Source organism: Myotis yumanensis, unplaced genomic scaffold (genome assembly GCF_028538775.1).
Source record: "Myotis yumanensis isolate MYYU_CA2020_CCGP unplaced genomic scaffold, mMyoYum1.0.hap1 SCAF_10, whole genome shotgun sequence".
NCBI classification, from domain to species: domain Eukaryota; kingdom Metazoa; phylum Chordata; class Mammalia; order Chiroptera; family Vespertilionidae; genus Myotis; species Myotis yumanensis.
The window spans coordinates 5,947,753-5,964,635 of NW_027223761.1; the positions used below are offsets into that span (position 1 = coordinate 5,947,753).

General features: G+C 61.2%; 3 protein-coding genes across 4 annotated transcripts; all 3 read right to left on the bottom strand.

Moving 5' to 3' along the window:
* Positions 1-1,966: 1,966 nt before the first annotated feature.
* On the bottom strand, positions 1,967-7,128 carry RIN1 (Ras and Rab interactor 1). Its single transcript, XM_070427566.1, is given in 12 exon segments — positions 1,967-2,349; positions 2,351-2,393; positions 2,396-2,726; positions 3,530-3,681; positions 3,816-3,947; positions 4,241-4,546; positions 4,787-5,536; positions 5,692-5,783; positions 5,884-5,956; positions 6,046-6,160; positions 6,259-6,439; positions 6,579-7,128. Coding segments are annotated over 12 exon segments (2,385 nt in total). The 5' UTR covers positions 6,668-7,128; the 3' UTR covers positions 1,967-2,228.
* Positions 7,129-7,620: 492 nt separating this feature from the next.
* On the bottom strand, positions 7,621-14,061 carry BRMS1 (BRMS1 transcriptional repressor and anoikis regulator). Of its 2 annotated transcripts, none has more exons than XM_070427568.1 (10): positions 13,940-14,061; positions 11,370-11,515; positions 11,152-11,242; positions 10,877-11,004; positions 10,626-10,705; positions 10,451-10,547; positions 9,797-9,889; positions 8,932-8,996; positions 8,494-8,533; positions 7,621-8,158 (listed from the first exon to the last, which is right to left on the bottom strand). In XM_070427568.1, the coding sequence occupies exons 2-10, from the start codon at positions 11,506-11,508 to the stop codon at positions 8,151-8,153; spliced, it is 741 nt and encodes a 246-aa protein (XP_070283669.1). In that variant the 5' UTR covers positions 11,509-11,515; positions 13,940-14,061; the 3' UTR covers positions 7,621-8,150. The 2 variants fall into 2 exon arrangements, with proteins under 2 accessions (XP_070283669.1, XP_070283668.1); XM_070427567.1 differs by having other exon boundaries at positions 7,621-8,185.
* Positions 14,062-14,353: 292 nt separating this feature from the next.
* B4GAT1 (beta-1,4-glucuronyltransferase 1) lies at positions 14,354-16,590 on the bottom strand. Its single transcript, XM_070427569.1, has 2 exons — positions 15,433-16,590; positions 14,354-15,200 (listed from the first exon to the last, which is right to left on the bottom strand). Exons 1-2 carry the CDS (start codon positions 16,486-16,488, stop codon positions 15,009-15,011), a joined length of 1,248 nt encoding a protein of 415 aa, XP_070283670.1. The 5' UTR covers positions 16,489-16,590; the 3' UTR covers positions 14,354-15,008.
* Between the last annotated feature and the right edge of the window lie 293 nt (positions 16,591-16,883).

Genomic DNA, 16,883 nt, shown 5'->3' on the forward strand with positions numbered 1-16,883 from the left:
ACTCCCCAGATCACATCCGTTTCCCTCTGGCCGGGGCTGGGGGTGCTTGGTCCAGACACTCCATAGATTATTGCTGAGTGGATGAGTAAATAGTCCTTCTGTTTGGGCAGATTGTAGAATCAGAAGCTCCACAGACCCTGGTGTTTGAGCCCTGTAACAAGCCCCTTTCCCCGAGCAAGCCTCAGTTTGCTCACCTGTAAAATGGGGATAACGAGATCAGTATTAAACTAGCCTATCATTGCCTTCCCTGCCTGGAGCTCTAACACCTGTATAATGACCTTGTTTATGCTGATTTACTTGGCCTGGACCTGACCAATCAGAAGATAAAAGACCCAGGCAGCAGGCAGGGCCTGGCAGTGCTCTGCTGAGCCACTGCGGGGGTGGGGGGTGGGAGTGGGAGCGCTGAATTCCTAGCCAGAAATCAGGACTCCGCAGGGGAAGGGGATGAGAGCAGCGTGCAGTGGCCTCCGAGACAGGGGCCCGGAAGCCTCAGCCAGTCCCAGTTTCTGCTCCCCATCCAGCCCGGGGTTCTCCGAGTCCCCGCTGCAACCTTCCAGGCCCTTCCTCTCCCGTGTTTGGTTCCCAGACCCAGCCCTCCCTGAACCTCCCAGCTTCCCGCCTCACTGCCCGTCACTGTTATCAAACTCCCGTCAGTGGACAGTGTTTATTGAGCGCCCGTGGAGTGTCCGACACTGTGCCAGGCACTGGGGGTGGGCAAGGGGTCGGGAGGGAGGACATACAAAAGCCCGAAGGGGAGACTCCCTAACCTGCGAGAAGCTGGGGGAGAGGGTGGAAGTGGGAAATGCTGCCGGTGGCCGAGCGGGAAATTCGGGAGCCCGGCACCCGGGCTGCATCTGGTTTGTCTGAAGCCCCGTGTCCGGGACTTCCACCTTCCAGCTGTCACCGGATGAGCAGGTGGGTGTCCCTCAGTGTGCAGCGCCTCCGAGGCTGGCTGGGGGTCCTCCTTCAACCAGGGCACAGTTCCTTCCCAGGTCGTGGTCCCGGCGAGGCTGGCCGCATCCACACCCCTGGCCCCGAGGGAGCCGAGGGCCCGCAGCCTCAGCCCCTGCTGTCCCCCAGCTGCCCGGTGGCTGGCTGGCTGCGAGTGCAAAGCCTGTGACTGCTTATGCTGCTGAGGCCTTGGAGCCACCCTCGCCTCTTGGTGTCACCCACTCCGCAGCTTCCTGGGCCACACACACCCCCTGGTGGCTGTTGCCGGCATTTTCTTTGCTCAGATTTGCTGCCTGCTCTGCTGGGCCTTGAGGGTTAATTTATTGGTGGCTTAGAAGGCGAGAGGGTGTAGTTGGAACCTGATGCCCTGGTTTGGGTGGGGGCACCCCTAATGGCCTGCTGTGTGATATCTTAGGAGCCCGTAAAGCTCTTGTGAGGTCCAAAAGGATTAAGTGCAGAGAAAATGGTTTCCAAGCTCCCCCTCCCCCATCCATTTAAAAGCCGTCTCCCTGTCCAAGTCCCCTGGGATGCCAGAGGGCCCGGGAGGACAGCCCATGGCCCATCTCGGGGAAAGACTGGAACTTGGGAGCTGCTCCAGCGGGACCTGCCCTCCGGGGTCTCCACGGGCTGACGGGAGGACGTCAGCCTTGGCAAGTGCAGCGAACGACCCTTGACCCTTGGAGGGGTGGGGGAGCTGACATCCCACCTCCTTCCCTCCCTTTCCCATGGTCTGAGTTCTGCTCTGCAGGAAAACCATCCATCTGGATGCCTGGAAGGTTTCTGGGAGAAGACAGGATGGCACTGCACCCCCACTTTACAGGTGAGGGCACTGCGGTTTGGAGGTACAGGTCTCCAGGTGGCCTGGAGCAGGACTTGCCCGAGCGCCTGGCCGCCTCCTTGAATCATCCAGACACCGGGGGTAGGTGGAGCCGTTCACGGCCTTGAAGCCCCCAGCTTGGAGGGGCTGCCAGCCTCCAGCTGGGCAGAAGCGTAAGAGGCAGAGGCCCTTGGGCCCTTGGTCTGGGGCCCCCCATGCCCCTCAACTTTATTCCAATGCTGCAGATGTAGCCAGTCCAGGCACTCCCCCAGCAGGTATGGTCAGAGATGATTATCAGAGGCACAGATGTAGCCAGTCCAGGCACTCCCCCAGCAGGTATGGTCAGAGATGATTATCAGAGGCTGTGCTATTCCCAGAGGCTGAGGGAGGCTGCAGCTCCTGTGAGGGCTCAGGGGGAGCGTGAGGGCTCTGAAAGGCCTTCCCAGCAGGCTCAGAGTTTTCAGCTCCAAATGCCCCTCTGGTCACTCCCAGCTACTCCTCTGCTGCCCGGCCCCCCCTCAGCCTCCAGCGCACTTGGCTGAGCAGGGCCTCCCCTGGCCTGGCTCTCCTCCTGCTTAGCAGGTGCCACAGGGACTGGCTTTGACCTCAGTATCCCCATCTCCCTGCCCCCTTTCTCCTCCCTGCCTCCTGCCTCTGGCTCCCCGCTGCCCTCCTCCGTGGCACCCCCAAGTGAGGCCCCCAGTGTCTCGGGCCTCTCTGCCTGGCGGCGGTAGACGAGGTAGCCAGTTGTGGGCAGCCTGTGGGCCAGGGCTCCGGGGGGCAGGCGGTGGTAGTCCTGCTCCTTGTACAGGAAGAGGCCGAAAGCGTCAGGCTGGGTCACTCGGAACTTGGTGGCACAGAGCTGGTTCAGGGTGGCAATCGAGGCCCCTGGGGGCACGGCCAGGGTCTTGGAGGTACAGCCACTGCTGGGGTCCTGGTAGGCTACTCGGAGGAGATGCTGTGCAGGAGGAGAAACAAACACAGAAACTCAACCTTGCTTGGTTCACATCTGGCTGCAAAGCTTGAGGTCTCTGCAGAACCAACTGGAAAAAGCTTTTTGGACAAGGTGAGGTCCTGGGGGCCCTGAGGAAGGGAGAGATAGGCTTAGGCTGGTGGGTTACACTGCAGGCTGCAGGGAGGGCCTGACCATCATGCTCAGATGGAGCTAACTCTGTGTCCTGAGCATGTGTCCTGGTTTTAACTCATTTAATCCTCATATCAGTCCCAGGAGGTAGGTACTGTTATCCCATTTTATAGATGAGAAAATTGAGGCTCAAATTAGTTACCTAACTTGCTCAAACTCCCACAACCAGAAAATAGCAGAGCCCAGATTTGAGCCCAGGATCTGCCTACAGTCTGGACTCTTAACCAAGTCTGAGAAGGGCGGTGAGGATGGTAAAGGGCAGGGATGGTGTCTGGTGAGGGCAGCTTGGGCTAGAAGCTTGAAGTCCAGGGGTGGGCAGAGCCCCAGTTGGGGCTGGAAGCCAGAATTTGAGGCTTCAGCCTGCTACCTGTGTCCCATTCCCTTTCCCTGTCACCTCTCAGTTTCCTCATCTGCAAAATGGGGTAGTGATGGCCCTATTTCTGTGAAGATTCAGGGCTGAGCGCCTAGAGCACTGGGCACAGTGGGACATACTCTCTCCAGAAAGGCTGTCTTGACGTTGTTCTGCGTGGGGTGCTGTTTCTATTGCAGGGGGCGCAGGACCAGCCTTTCCCTACTGGGACTCACAGTTTGGGCGGATGGTAAGGGGGCCCTGTTACCTGGAAGCTGTGGGTGGCGGGCAGGCGGCGCTGTTCCCAGAGGCTGAGGGAGCGCTGCAGCTCCTGGGAGGGGCTCAGGGGCAGCGTGTGGGCCTGGCCCAGGCCGCTCAGCAGGGCCAGGCTGGCGGAGAGGCTGGTCAGGTAGTAGCCGCCTGGGACACGGGGAGAACGGAGGATGGGGTTGGGTGACACGTTCCCTCCCCGCCCTGCTTGCTCGGGCCATGCAGGCGCTGAGGTGCTCCAGCCACACCCCGACAGGAAGTGGCATGTGTGTGAGGTCCCTCACCCTCGCCGGTGAGCAGGGTGGGCTCCAGCAGCTCTGACATGTACTCGGCCTCCAGCAGCAGCTCAGGAAGGTCGCAATGGGCCAGGACCAGGCTCAGCAGCGGGAGGAACTCGTCGGCCCCCGCGCCCTCTCCTGTGGGTGGCGGAGAGGGAAGCTTCAGGCTCCTCTGAGGCCCCGCGGTCAGAGTCCCCTCCTTGTCTTAGACAGTGACCCTCCTCTCCGCCTGCCAGGCCTTGGGCAGTGTGGTCTCTATGGCAACCACAAGCAGGGGCTGGGAGAGGATGCTCCACAATCTGGGCCTCAGTTAGACCACCTGTGAGATGGGAGGGTTGGACCCATCTTCCCCCAGCTGTGCCTTTCCTGGAATGTGCCTGGAGGGGCCTGCCTCTGACAGCAAGGAGCCAGTGGGGGAGGAGGGGGTGTACCCAGGTGGGTCCTCAGGACCGTGTAGAGCAGCTTGCAGGCCTGCAGGAGCCGCTTGACCTGGGCGTTGGGTGAGTAGGTGCGGAGTAACTGCAGCAGCTTCTGGCGCACCTGCTCCGTCTCCACCGGGGAGGGCAGGCTCAGGCGGGACCCGAAGGCTGCAGGGCCCTGGGCCCGGGCCAGGCGGAAGCCTTCAGCCAGGTGGCCCAGGGAGCCATCGGCGGAAAGCCTGCGCCGCAGTCGGGCCACCAGGATGGGCCGGAGAGGCTTGAGCACCGAGCGATGCAGGGACTTCTCCAGGACGCGTTCTGTGGAGCAGAGGCAGGCGAGGGGTCAGGGGAGCCAGGGCAGGGTAGGGGCAGAGTCCAGCGAGACAGGGATGAAGAGGAGGAGGGATCTTGTGAGACAGGAGAGTGGGGGGAGGAGAGAAGTGGGGAATGAAATGCAAGTGAAGGGGTGAGCCAGGTGGCACTGCAGAGGGGAGAGAGTGGCATGGGTAAGAGCTGAGATTATGGAGAGACGAGGCTGAGCCGGGGCTGGAGTCTCACCCAGTCTATTAGGCGGCAGCAGCTTCTCAGGGCCCAGCTCGGCGCTCAGCATGGCCTGGGCCCTGCTCAGTGCTTCACGGATGCCCTGCAGCTCCTGGGGCTCCGGGCCGGCCCGCACCTGGGTCAGTAGGTCCTGGACCAGCTGGCCCACAGCTGTGTGGCGGTCCTGCATCAGTGCCAAGGCCGCCCGGCCCACCTGCCGCTCAGGTGCCAGCAGAGAGCAGAAGGCAGAGCTCATGGAACGAAGCAAAGGCCGCCTGCGATTCCTGAGACTCAGGCGGGGTGAGGTTGCTGGACTCCCCTGACACCCCTGCATGCCCTCCTCCTCCTCGGAGCTGCTGGGGGAGCCACAGTCCACCTCCTGGAGGGAGGGCAGGGGAGGGAGGCTGGGGCTGGCTCCCCCGGGCACACGGTACCCCACTGAGCTCTCCCTCCTCAGCAGCTGTCGAGGGGGCATCCTTTCTGTCTGGCTGGGGGCTGCCCCTGGCGGCACTGGCACCGGGGGAGGTGGCACAGCAGGTGGAGACAGGGGGCTGGAGGTCTCTGTGGATACCCGCACTTTGAAACTCCTCTTGAATTTCTCCCGCTTGGTGGGGCCCAGATCCCCTGGGAACAGGGGGTTGAAGAAGCACAGGGCGGCCCCGGTGCCCTGGTCCAGCTCTTGTGGGGACCGGGGCTTCAGCCGGGGCAGCAGCGGGCCTTCGGAGGGGCCTAGCTGAGCCTTGGTGTTGAGGGAGGAGCTCCAGAACTCTAGAGAAGAGAAACCAACTGGGGCCTCAGGGAGAGGAAGGGGATGTGCCCGGAGGAGGGCAAGGTGCAGGCTCAGGCTGTGTGCCCACCTGCCTTCCCTTTCCCCTTGGCCTCAGTTTGTCCACCTATGCAATGGGCAGCAGCGGAGCCCTTACCGACGCCTAAATGGGAGATGGCTTCCAGCTCCTTGTGGGTGGCTGCCTGTCGGATGGCTCTAGGGAGCTGGAGCTGGAGCAGCAGGATGTCCCTGGGGCCAGAGAGGGGGCAGGTAAGTGAGGGCTGCTTGGGGCTGTAGGGGTGGGAGGACAGGGTGGCCCACGGACACCAGCACCCGAGGGCAGGCTCACCGGGCGTGGCAGTAGGCGCAGATGAGCTGGACGAGGTCCGGGAAGACGAGCTCAGATCCCTCCAACGAGATGCCTGAGAGATGGGAAGCGAGGCTGTTCTCCGGAATCCCCCCGGCCCAGCCTCTGCTTCCAGCCCCGTCCCTCCAGGCCAGTCCCTCTCACCCGCAGGCCTCTCCTGGATGTAGTGGCTGGACACGAAGGAAGGGCCACTGGCCTCAGGCAGCCTGACGCACAGGGCTTGGCACTGGCGAGTGTTTGATTTCCGCACCAGGAACGTCTGAGAAGGGGTGGGCTGGAGGCTCAGGACCTTCGTGTCCTGCTCCTCTCCCTCCCACCCTCCGCCGGCCAGGCTCCGGGGGCAGGGGCAAGACTCACCCCCGGGGGCTGGGTCCTCAGCACGTGCAGCGCGGCGGCTGCGTTGGCCCGCAGCTGCAGCCACACGGGCCGCGTGAGCAGCAGGCGCTCCCGCAGGCTCACAGTGCGCCCTGGCCGCTGGGGCCCACCTGTCCGCCCCCCGCTGGCATCGGGCACGTCGTACATGGGGTCCTGGGCTGGCCTGGAGGCAGGCACCAGATCTGAGCAGGCGGCCAGCGGCCGGGCCCCTTGCCCAGCCCTTTCCCCCTCCTCTGCCCTGGGACAGACGGGCTCCGCGGTCCCTCCCTGCCCCTCCAGGCTGCCCCTCCAACTTCACCAACTTTTCTCTCTCCAGGTGCCCAGGCGCGGAGGCGTTCGAAGGGCTGGGGGCTCCGAGAGGCCCTGCTCCTGGCTCCCCAGGGGTGTCCATGGCGGGAGCTCCTTGGGTACTTCTGGGACTCAGGAAGACAGTCCAGCCCCCAAGGCAGGAGCATTCCCGCTGGTGAGTAACACTTCCTGAGGGCGGTGCGCCCTGTCACGCCCGCCAGTTAACTCTTCGGTGTCCACTCGGCCTGGGCAGCGCCACTTCCTGTGTTCCGGGCCCAGTCTTGGGGGACAGGGATCCTGCCCATGCAAGTGCCACTCTGAGGGCCCCAGCTGCTGGGCTGCCGCCTCTGTACAGAGCTTCCCGAAGCAGCCGTCTCAGACCACGGGTGGGAAAGGAGGGGTTAAGTAGGGCCTGTCTCCTCCCTCGGCCCAAGCCTCCTGCCCTTGGGACGCCTTTAAAGTCTGTGCTCAGTTGCTCCACTGTCCACCTTGGGGTCAACCTTGTGAAAGAGCGCCTCCTACTGGTCACAGATGACTCATTCCTGAGCCTTACTGGGGTTTTGGGATTTCAGGTTGCCATGGAGAAAGGATGCCTGTCTCCATGGAAACAAACCCCTTTGCTTAACTGAGGTTCTGGGGGTGGTTCTAATAATCAGCACTAAACAGGGAGTCTGGCTGTGAGGCGTCAGCACATGGCACTGCTGCCGGCTGCCTCCCACGCACAGGCCCTGCCAATCTGCCAGGCGATGGGCAGGTGCAGACATGACCCAGCCTCCCAGCACAGAGCACTCAGCCCCCTTCCCCATCTGAGGCCACGTGTTCCGCCTGGGCCACATGCTGCTTCAGACTCTGTCACCAGCACCAGGCAGTCCAGGGCCCAGCCCCCCACCCAGTCCCCCTTTTCCGCAGTCTACACCCCAAGTCAGAGTGGGTAGGCTCCTGCTGGGTAGTGAGAGGCACCAGGGACCCCAGAAGAGACTGCCTGTTTGAGACACTCCTCTTGGGAGCCCCGACTGCCTCGCAAGGTAAATCAGACACACGTTGGGTCACAGCAGAGACCCAGGAAATGCTTTAATTCCCGTCCCCGCAGTGTGGGAGGCAGGCACCAAGGACTGCCTTGAGAAGACCTGGGGAGCCCGCCTTCTCAGCACGGCAAGAGCCAGGACAGCCCCCGCTGACCCCCAACAGAGCTTCTGGTTCAGAGTTCCCACGAAGTGGGCCAACACGCTGGCTCGGTGAGTGGGGAGCCAGGTCCAAGGTCAGCAGGAGGATGTGCTTTGGCCTAAGACGAGGCAGGTCTTCTTTGTCAGGGAGGGACCTAGGGGGCCGACGGCAGGGGAAGGGAGGGGCTGTTGGGGATGAGGGACTCAGTCTTGCCCGGCTAGGACAGCTTGGGCCACAGCTGTACAAGCCCTGAGCAGGAGTCCAGACCAGTGAGGGCTGAGGGGAGTGCGCAGAGCAGCACTGGAGAGCCGGCTGGAAAGACCCCGAGGGCTTGTCTGTCTGCCTGGCTGCAGTAGGAAAATGTCAATCCGGGTTTTGGTGCCTGTTGCTCCGAGGGGCCCCGCTGGCTGTGAATCGCAGGGTCAGGGTCCTGGGGGATGTGGGAAGGGAGACATCACTGCAGGTGAGAGAAAGCCAATAAGAGGGAGTCGCCACTTGTCTGCGGAAATGAGAGGAACGGCCCTGGTCCGTCCCTCATCTGTGGGCCCCTCGGTACCGGTGGGAACTCCCTGTCCTGCCCCATCAGCTTAGAGCTTCGCCTTCCCACCCCACCCGGGCTCCTGCTCCCAAACTCCCAGTGCCCTCAAGCCCAGACTGTCCCAACTCTTGGCCACAGATCTGACACGGCCACTGCCTCTCCCTGGGCTCCTCTCTGGAGGCTGGGCTGGGGGAAGGGGTGGAGGTGGGAAGCCCTGTGGCTCTTACCATCTGATTTTCTCTTCTGAGGGGACACAGCCGCCCTAGCCTGGGGTGGAGAGAAGAAAAGCCCCCTGAGAGCCTGCCTCTGGCTTGGCAAGTCCCCTCCCCATCAGCCTCTCTGGGGCGGGGGCTGTTGGGCCAGTACCGCCTAGGAGTTGGGGGTGGGGAGGGCATGGGAAGCATAAGACACTTTCTAGACAAAGCTCTGATGTGACCCCCGTCAGAGGCCTGGCTGCTCTCCCACCTTCCCTTTCTCCCATCCCATTAAAACCTGCCCTGGAACAAGAAAGAGGCCAACAAGACTAGAAGCTCCCTCCTCCAGGGCAGCCCTGGGCAAAAGGGGGCGTGTGAGCTGGCAGTGATGCCAGGGAACCCCAGAAAGGCTAGGGTGGGAGCCTGCAGAGCAGACGTGGCGTCTGGGGTAGGGCCCTGCACGAGACCCACCTTTTTGATAGCCGTCCAGTCTTCCAGGATGTCGATCTCCTGCAGCATGTACACGATGTAAGGGCCTGCAACAGGGTCAAGGAAGCAATGCCCGAGGAGGGGCAGGAGGCCTCGGCCGGCGTGCGAACGCTCGGGAGAGGTAGTGCTAAGGGCACGGGCTAGAGAGCGGGCTCCACCCCTACCTCTTGGCCCCCAGGTTCTCTGGGGGGAGGGCGGGGTGTGTGTGGCTATGGCCTATTTCAACGAGTCCAAGAGGGCGGGGGTGGGCCCCAAGCCTCACCCCTACTTCCCCTACCTTGGCTCCCACTCATGCCCTCTCCCCAGCTTCAAGGTCAGAAGGCCAAGGCCCATCCACCACTCAGGGACCTTGCTCCTTCTATTCCTGGTCCCCCCATGGCCCCTTTCCCCATCTACACACAGAACCCATTCTGAAAACACTCTGGTTTCCCAGGGCCCCTGGGGTCCGTCCACTCTGTCCTCCCATAATCTATACCTGATGTCCCCACGCCCTCAAGTCCGTGCAGTCCAGGCTCCTCCCTCCCTTCCTTCCTGAACCTGATTCCTAAGCCAGGCGGCCGGTGCCCTTAGACTGGTTACTGCAGGAATCAGGGCAGGGGGTGGGGAGCAGGGGTGCGAATTCAGTTCATCTCTGTGCTGGGCTACGCCAGAGGGATCAAGGCTAGGGTGGGGCAGAGGCAACGCCTCCCTCATGCGAGGGTCCCACAGGGAGGCAGGAGAGAGAAGCCATGGCTGTTGGGGGAAGACCAGGCGAGGTGTGTGAGCAGGCTCCCTTCTGAGGCTCCCAGCATCGCTGCCAGCTCACACGCCGCCTTTGCCCGCTCAGGCCCTGCGGGTGGAAGGATACCAGAAACGAGGGGTGCCTTCTTCCTCTTGCTGGGCGGCAGGGAGTCCCAGGTCCTCGAGCTGCCTCTGGTGTGCAGTTTGTCATCCCACCACTCTGTGACCCAGACCCAGAGTCAGGATCGTGGTGCTGGCCCTCCCAGGACACCCCCACCCCCGTAGCCTGCCCTTCCCCATCAACCACCTCCCAGGACAGGGGAGAGAACCCTGGGCTTGGGGGTTAGAAGCTGAGTTCAGGTCCCAACTGCACAGAAGTACAACCCGGGAAAGAGGTCACTGCACAGCTATGGGGCTGTTTCTTCACCTGTTTAGTGGACAGCGGGATGAGGACAACCCCTGCCTCCCCAGAGCCCCGTGTGATGCAGGCACTATGGACATGGCGGGGACTGTGGCTACTTATGTGTGGGAGTGTCAGAATGTCACCTCCCATTCTGGAAAGAGAGCAAGGGCAGAGGAGAGCAGGGGGACCCACTCTTCCTGAACCCCCACTGTGTGCCAGGCACGGGGCCAGGCCCTCCATGCCTGGCGTCATTCAGGCTCCACAAACACCCCTCTTCCTATCCCCTGGAGCAGGCGGGGAAGCTCAGGTCCGGGCAGGAGTGGGCACTGACAGAGCCGGGCCGGGGGCAGGGTGCTCAGGGCCGGCCCCTTGCCTCACCCGAGCTGATGTCCAGGCTCTGGCGGTCCTCCTCCAGCCTCTGGATCCGCTCCTGCAGCTCCCCCTGCAGCGTGTCATACAGCAGCAGCTTCTCACTCTGGAAGAGGCGGGAGCAGCTCAGTCAGGAGGGACAGGTGGGCACTTACATCCCCCTCCCTTGGCGCCCATCAGTCACCTCCAGGTGCTGCTTAGCTCCCTGCAGCTCACACTCATACTTATTCCTGATCACGTCCAGACAGAAGCCCTTGTAGATCCCTGCAGAGAGAGGGAGGGGTTCGAGAGGCCCAGCTTGGCCAGGGACTCCAGTGCCCCAAAAGGGTGCTGGGAACAAGGGCAGGACAGGGATGAGAGGAAGGGACCATGGGTGGGTAGGGGAACAGGGAGGGAGACTGGGGGCCACTCCAGGGCACAGGGCAGCCCACAGACCTGCCACCTGAATGCGAATCTTGAGGCTCCGCTGCAGCCCCCCCAGGGGCTCTGTGTACTCGGGCGCTCTCTCAGCCCCCACTTCCTCCAGCCGCACCTGCAGCTGACTCAGTCGTTCCCTGAACAACCTGGGAGGAAACATGTGCTCGTCCGTCAAACACATATGGAGTACCTGGCCCACGACAGGTACTCACCTTGGCCTCGGCCCTCTGCCCAGCACCGGGCCCGCCTCACCCCAAGTGCCTGGAGACCCAGCCCCAGGTGTCCCCGCTCACTTCTCCTTTAGCTCCGAGAACTGCTTCTCCAGGTCCAGCATCTCATTGACGCACTCGCTGCGGCGCCGCTCGTAGTCCTCATCGTCCATCTCTGGGACAAGAGGGCAGTCAAGGTCGGCTGAGGAGTGGGCAGGCGTGTGTGCATGTGTGTGCGTGTGTGTGCGTGTGTGCATGTGTGTGCGTGTGTGTGCGTGTGTGTGCGTGTATGTGCGTGTCACCTGAGCTCTCCTCCTCGGACTCGGTCTGGCTGCCACTTCGTTCCTCCTCACTCTCTTCCTCCTCTCCGTTCATCTCGGCAGCTGAATCACCCTCTGCTTCCATCTCTTCTGTGTCTTTGCTTGAAGGCTGGAGCGGCATCTGGGCTCTGGGAGGAGGGGTAGAGCCATCACTCACCACCACCCACAGCTCCAAGCAGGTAAGTGGCCACTCAGGGAGTCAAGCAAAGCCTGGCCGCAGCTGGGAAGTGACTGGACGCGCCACAACCTGAGCGCACACTGGGTGGAGAAGCTGCACGTGGCCCGGTCTGCACGTCTCCATCGATGGGAAAGGCCAACGGTGGGCTCCCCACTGCCTATGGGACCCGGCCTTTCAAGGCCCTGCACCGACTAGACTTGAACTACTGGTCCAGCTCCTTCACCCCACCATCTAACGGCCAATTCTCAAATACACCAGGCACCTCTTTCCTCCCCCACCCGCCTCGTGTTGTTCCTTCTCGTCTCTTCCTGAGAACATGCTGCAACCTCTTGTCTTCTCACTGTGCCCTGGGTCCAGTCCCATCTCCTGCTTCCTCTGGGACTTCATGTCCGCAGCATTCCCTCCTGTATTCCCTACCATTTAGGAAAAGCAGGAACGCACAACCTCACCCGATCCCAATAGCTGCTCCACATATTCCCCTCACAGCTACACCTTTCAAGTCCTGCGCACACTTGCTCTTCCTTTCACCTCCCACTTGTCCCGATTGGTTTCTGTATCATCGCTGTCAGCTGGAACTAATTCTGCAGAGTTAGCTCACGATCTCCTTGTGACTAACGCCAATATTTTTAATGCTTATCATAGTTGCCTTCTCAGCAACATGAATACTGTTATGCGTTCCTTCTTATATTCGCTCGTCTAGTACTTATTGAAACCCTAATATATGCTAGGTACCCTCAGACACTCAGGTAGGTGCTGGGCACAACTGTGATAGATAGTCTCTGACCTCGAGCTGTTTACAAGTTCCTGGGAGAAAAGGGCAGGGAAGCAGACCATTCCTGTGATGCGAGAAGAGCTGCGAGCAGGGGCACATGGGAGAGGCATCTAACTGGGGCCTGGAGTTGCTGCAGCATGAGGGCTTGCAGACGAAGACAGGCCAGACCGATGAGCTGATCTGGCCGAGGGAGGGAACATTCCAAGTAGAGCAGCATGTGCAAAGGCCTCAAAATGAGAGCAGGGACAGGGTGGGGGCACCGGGATCTAAGCCTCAGAAAGGAATCTGGGCAATGTTATCTAGTGAGTTCTTCAGACCCCGTGAGGGTGCAAGCAGCAAGGCGGGATGTGTGGCGTGAGAAGACATTCATGATGGAACTCAGGGTCACCAAAGGGGAAGAGGGTGAGAACCCTGCAAAGGAAAAGGACATTACCAAGAGGTGGAACAGGGAAAACTCAAAGTCATGAAGAGAATTTTAGAAGGAAGGAGCAGTGACAGTGCCAAATGCTGCCCAGAGATCACCTAATCAGAAGACTACCTAGGACTCTCAACAGATCATCTCTCTGCGACTAGGGGTTCTGTTTCACTGCGAAGTTCTTCCCACTTCTCTGGACACTGGTCTGCAGCCGCTCCTCCAGGAAGCCCAGTTGCTGACATTCCTCTCTATTTGCCCATCTCATGTCTGTCTCCACAACCAGACGCCGAGCCTCAGCAGGCATGGCTGCACATGCCCTTATTCACCCAGCACAGTACTGACTCACCTGAGGACTGGAGGGTGTGCAAATACAAACTCAACTTTTGTGAGGCAGGAGTTGGCTTTCACTCTTGGTAGCCCCCAGGCCCACGTAGTGGTAGCAAACCCACAGTGTTCGGCTAACCTTCCCTGACAGCATTCCGAGTTTTGTAAGAGAACTGGACTCGAGGAGAGGTTAGTCACATTCCTCAGTGATTTCACAAATAATCTGAACCTCATCTGAAAATCTCGGTTCTCCAAACCAGTCTCATCATTTCCATTCTCAAGCCTCGGTTCCAGCAGTTCCCAAAGGTTGCAAATCCCCTTCACTGTTAAACATATTTACTTGGTAAAACGCAACGTAATCCGGACCAGAAAGAGCGGGAGCGGGAGCGGGGCGGGGGGGGGGGGGGGGGGGGGGGGAGTGTCGTTTACACCAGGTGCCTCTTATTCTAATTGAGGAGCTCAATTGAACCACAACCTCCTTCCTTACCCCAGGTGCAAAGAGAGAGAGTAGCCATTGCTACTCGGAGCTTGTAAAGATCGCTGGGGTAAGGGATGGCAGGCGTTGTGCACATGCAAATGATCTTTCCAGAAAGTGAGCGTCTCCACGGCGGCCTCCATGGTCCCCACCCTGGAAGGGGACGACTCAGCCCCTCGCGGCGCGCCCGGAGCCTCCCGCCCCGCTCCAGCCGCCCCAGTACGCGCGGCACGGGCAGGGGATCCCTGGCTCTTCCGCGGCCAGCTTGGGGCCCGCGGCCCCGCACGCGTCCGGCCCGTTAGGTCTCCGCTTTGGCCCTGGAGATGGGGCGGGCTCCGACCGACTCGCTGGAGAGACCGAACCGGGCGCCACGGGTGGCGTTACGCACCGCAGGGAGTGGAGCCTCCGGCCTCAAGTCCGAGACCCTCCGACAGGTGCCCGGTGGCCGCTGCTGCGGGTGCTGGCCGCCGCCACCCGGCTCCCGGAACCGCAGCGCCGGTCTCTGTGTACTGGGAGGCGGGGCCTGTCCGCGCTTCCGTATTCGTCATCAAGAGGTGCCCGTTGGGAAGCTCCCAATTGGACAGCTGGGGCGAGGCATGCTGGGATACCGCGCTCTGGTTTCCATAGCAACCAGCCGACATTCACCCTGGCCGTCTGCCTGCGGAAGAAACCCTGGCGGCTTCCTTGCTTTACAGGTGGTGCCCCTGGGTCCGCGGTCACCTTCCTCCAACCCCCCGCGGCGAGAAAGAGGAGAACCCGCGTCCCCTCCGCCTGCCGGGTTCAGGAGAGAAACGGAGCCAACTGTAGTTGTGAACACGCATTTATTTACATTGTCATTGGTAGGCAAACAACCCAGCTCAGTCTATTCTAGGGTACAGGACTCGCAGACCCTTCCCTTCTCCAGAACTCCCGAGGCCTGGGAGAACCAGCAAGTTTAGGCTTCAGCCCCAAAGCTGCGAACTAAATTCAAAGCCTTTATCTGATTTCTTTACAAAAAGCCCATTTTGTTAAGAACTCAGACCTCTCCCTCTGCACCATTCATACTTTTCACTCTCCTACTGCCTACCCACGCAAGATCGTTAATAATAACAATAACAAAGACAACAATACTGTAATAATATTAATAACACTTCACATTTTTACGAAGCTTACAGAGTGTTTTCACAGATAGCATCTCATCTGAGCCTCCCAACAGTTCTGTGAGGTAGATTTTCTCACCTCCCTTTTTACAGACGGCATAGCTGAGGCTCAGAGAGGGAATAGGATTTGCTCAAGGCCACACAGCTAATTAGTGGTAAAGCTAGGACTTGATCCCAGCACCCCATATTCAAAGTCCAGTGTTCCAACACCACAGCTCCCATTGTCGAGTGGAGTGACATTTCTTACCCCTACCAGGCGTGAGGGGCAGCCTCAGAAGACAGGAGGCTGAGACTTCTCAAACTAGGGCAGGGAAGGACTCAGCAGTGACGGGTGGAGTCGGGGTACTTGGCCTTCAACTCCTGTTTGAACTGGCGGTAGAGAATCTTATTGTGCTGATTTTCAGCTTCCTTTTGGGGGTGGAAATCCAAGGTGTCTTTGAAGCCCTTATGAATCAGGAAACCTTCGTTCAGCACCTCGAAGTCAAATCCTGCCACGTGCAGCTCACAGGCCTGTAGGGGGGGAGAGAGGTCAGCAAAGCCTGATGATTCTAGGGCCAAGACTGACATCCTAAAGCCAACTCCAGCATCCCCACTCCTCCGGGGCACCCTGGATCTCCCACAACCACCACTGAACTATCATTTCTCCTGCCTCAATGCCCACTTCCCATCCTGGGCCACTCATGGCTCCCAGACCCCAGCACCCCTCCTGCCCCATTTCCCCTGCCCTCTCCCTTATAGGCACCTGGCTGATGCGATTGAAGCCGTACTGCCGAAAGCGTTCGTCGAAGGCGGGAACCTTGCCTCCAGCCACGTAGAATGGCTCCCAGGGGTCCTGCCAAGGCACCACGTAGGCAGGCCTCAGCAAGGTCTCGTCAGGAAGGTTGACCCAGCGGGAGTAGTTGGTGGGCGCCTGGCAGGGCGTGCACAGCCCATAATAGAACGGCTGCACCTCGTCCACCTGGTAGAGCTTCAGCAGCTCGTTCTTATTTGCGGGTATGCGGCGGGCTCGGCGGATCTCAAAGGCAGGCACCACGAGCGCTGTCCCTGCCCACTGCTTGCTCTGACCCAGCATTTCCCGCAGGCCTCTCCACAGTCCCTCGCTGGGCACCATGTCCACATCGATCACCAGGGCATAGTTGGCCCCCTCGCGAGCCAGATTCCTCAGCAGGTTATTGGGGTAGGAGACGTTGGTACCTAGTGCGTAATTGACCCCGGGCTGGGCCACTCTGGCTAGCTTGTCGAAGACCTGCTGGCAGGACCGCAGCAGGGCAAACTCCCCCGGCTCCCGGGGATCGGGCACAGCGGCCTCATAGCGCGAGGGGCACACCAGGTGCATGGCAACTCTGGCGCGAATATCGGGGCAGTGGCTGCTCAGCGCGTAGGTCAGCACCGTGGCCAGCTGCGCCTCCTCCTTGGTGGCGGCGAACACCGACACGGATAGCGGGCCCTCCCAGCGTTCCAACAGGCCCGACAGATGCGGCAGGTTGTCCACGCTGGCGTGCGTGGCCAGGACCACATCATCGGGGTCCATGGTGGTCTTCAGTAGGCCCCTGTAGACGCGGTAGTCGCCGCTGGTGTCCAGGACGCCTCCGGAGGCCAGCGCGGCGCGGAGCTGCGCCTTGACCTGGTCCACAGACCGCGGGGACGGGGGGAAGAACTCCAAATACTGCTCTTGCTCCTCCTGTCCGTGGAGCCCGGACAGCAGCGACAGGTAGAGTAGCTGCAGCATCGCCACCAGCATCAGCGCGGCCAGCAACAGCTGGTAGAAGGCGCACCGGATGGCGTAGGACATCTGCATGGCTCTCGGGGCTCGTGGCGCACAGCAGGGACCACCGGGCCACAGCCTCGCCAACCGCCGCAAGCCCGGATTTACCGCAGCCTGCCGAGCGCAGCCGAGGCGAGCCGAGCCGAGCCGAGCTCCGGGCACAGCCCCTCCCGCCCGCTCGGGCCCCCGGGAGTGCCAGGGCGCCCCCTGCACGCCTGGAGGAGCGACTGCACTCGCCGCCCGCGCCGCGCGCTTTGCAAACGCTGGCTCTGCCCGAGGCGGCACCGCTGGGTTCCCAGAAACAAGCACCCGCTCCCTCCGGGTCAGTCCGTGATCCCCGCCCCCCGGACTGACCGCGTCCCGAAACCTTGACGCGCTCGCCCCGGGCTCAGGGAGGGAAACCGCGGCAGAGCTCAGCTACAGCTGGG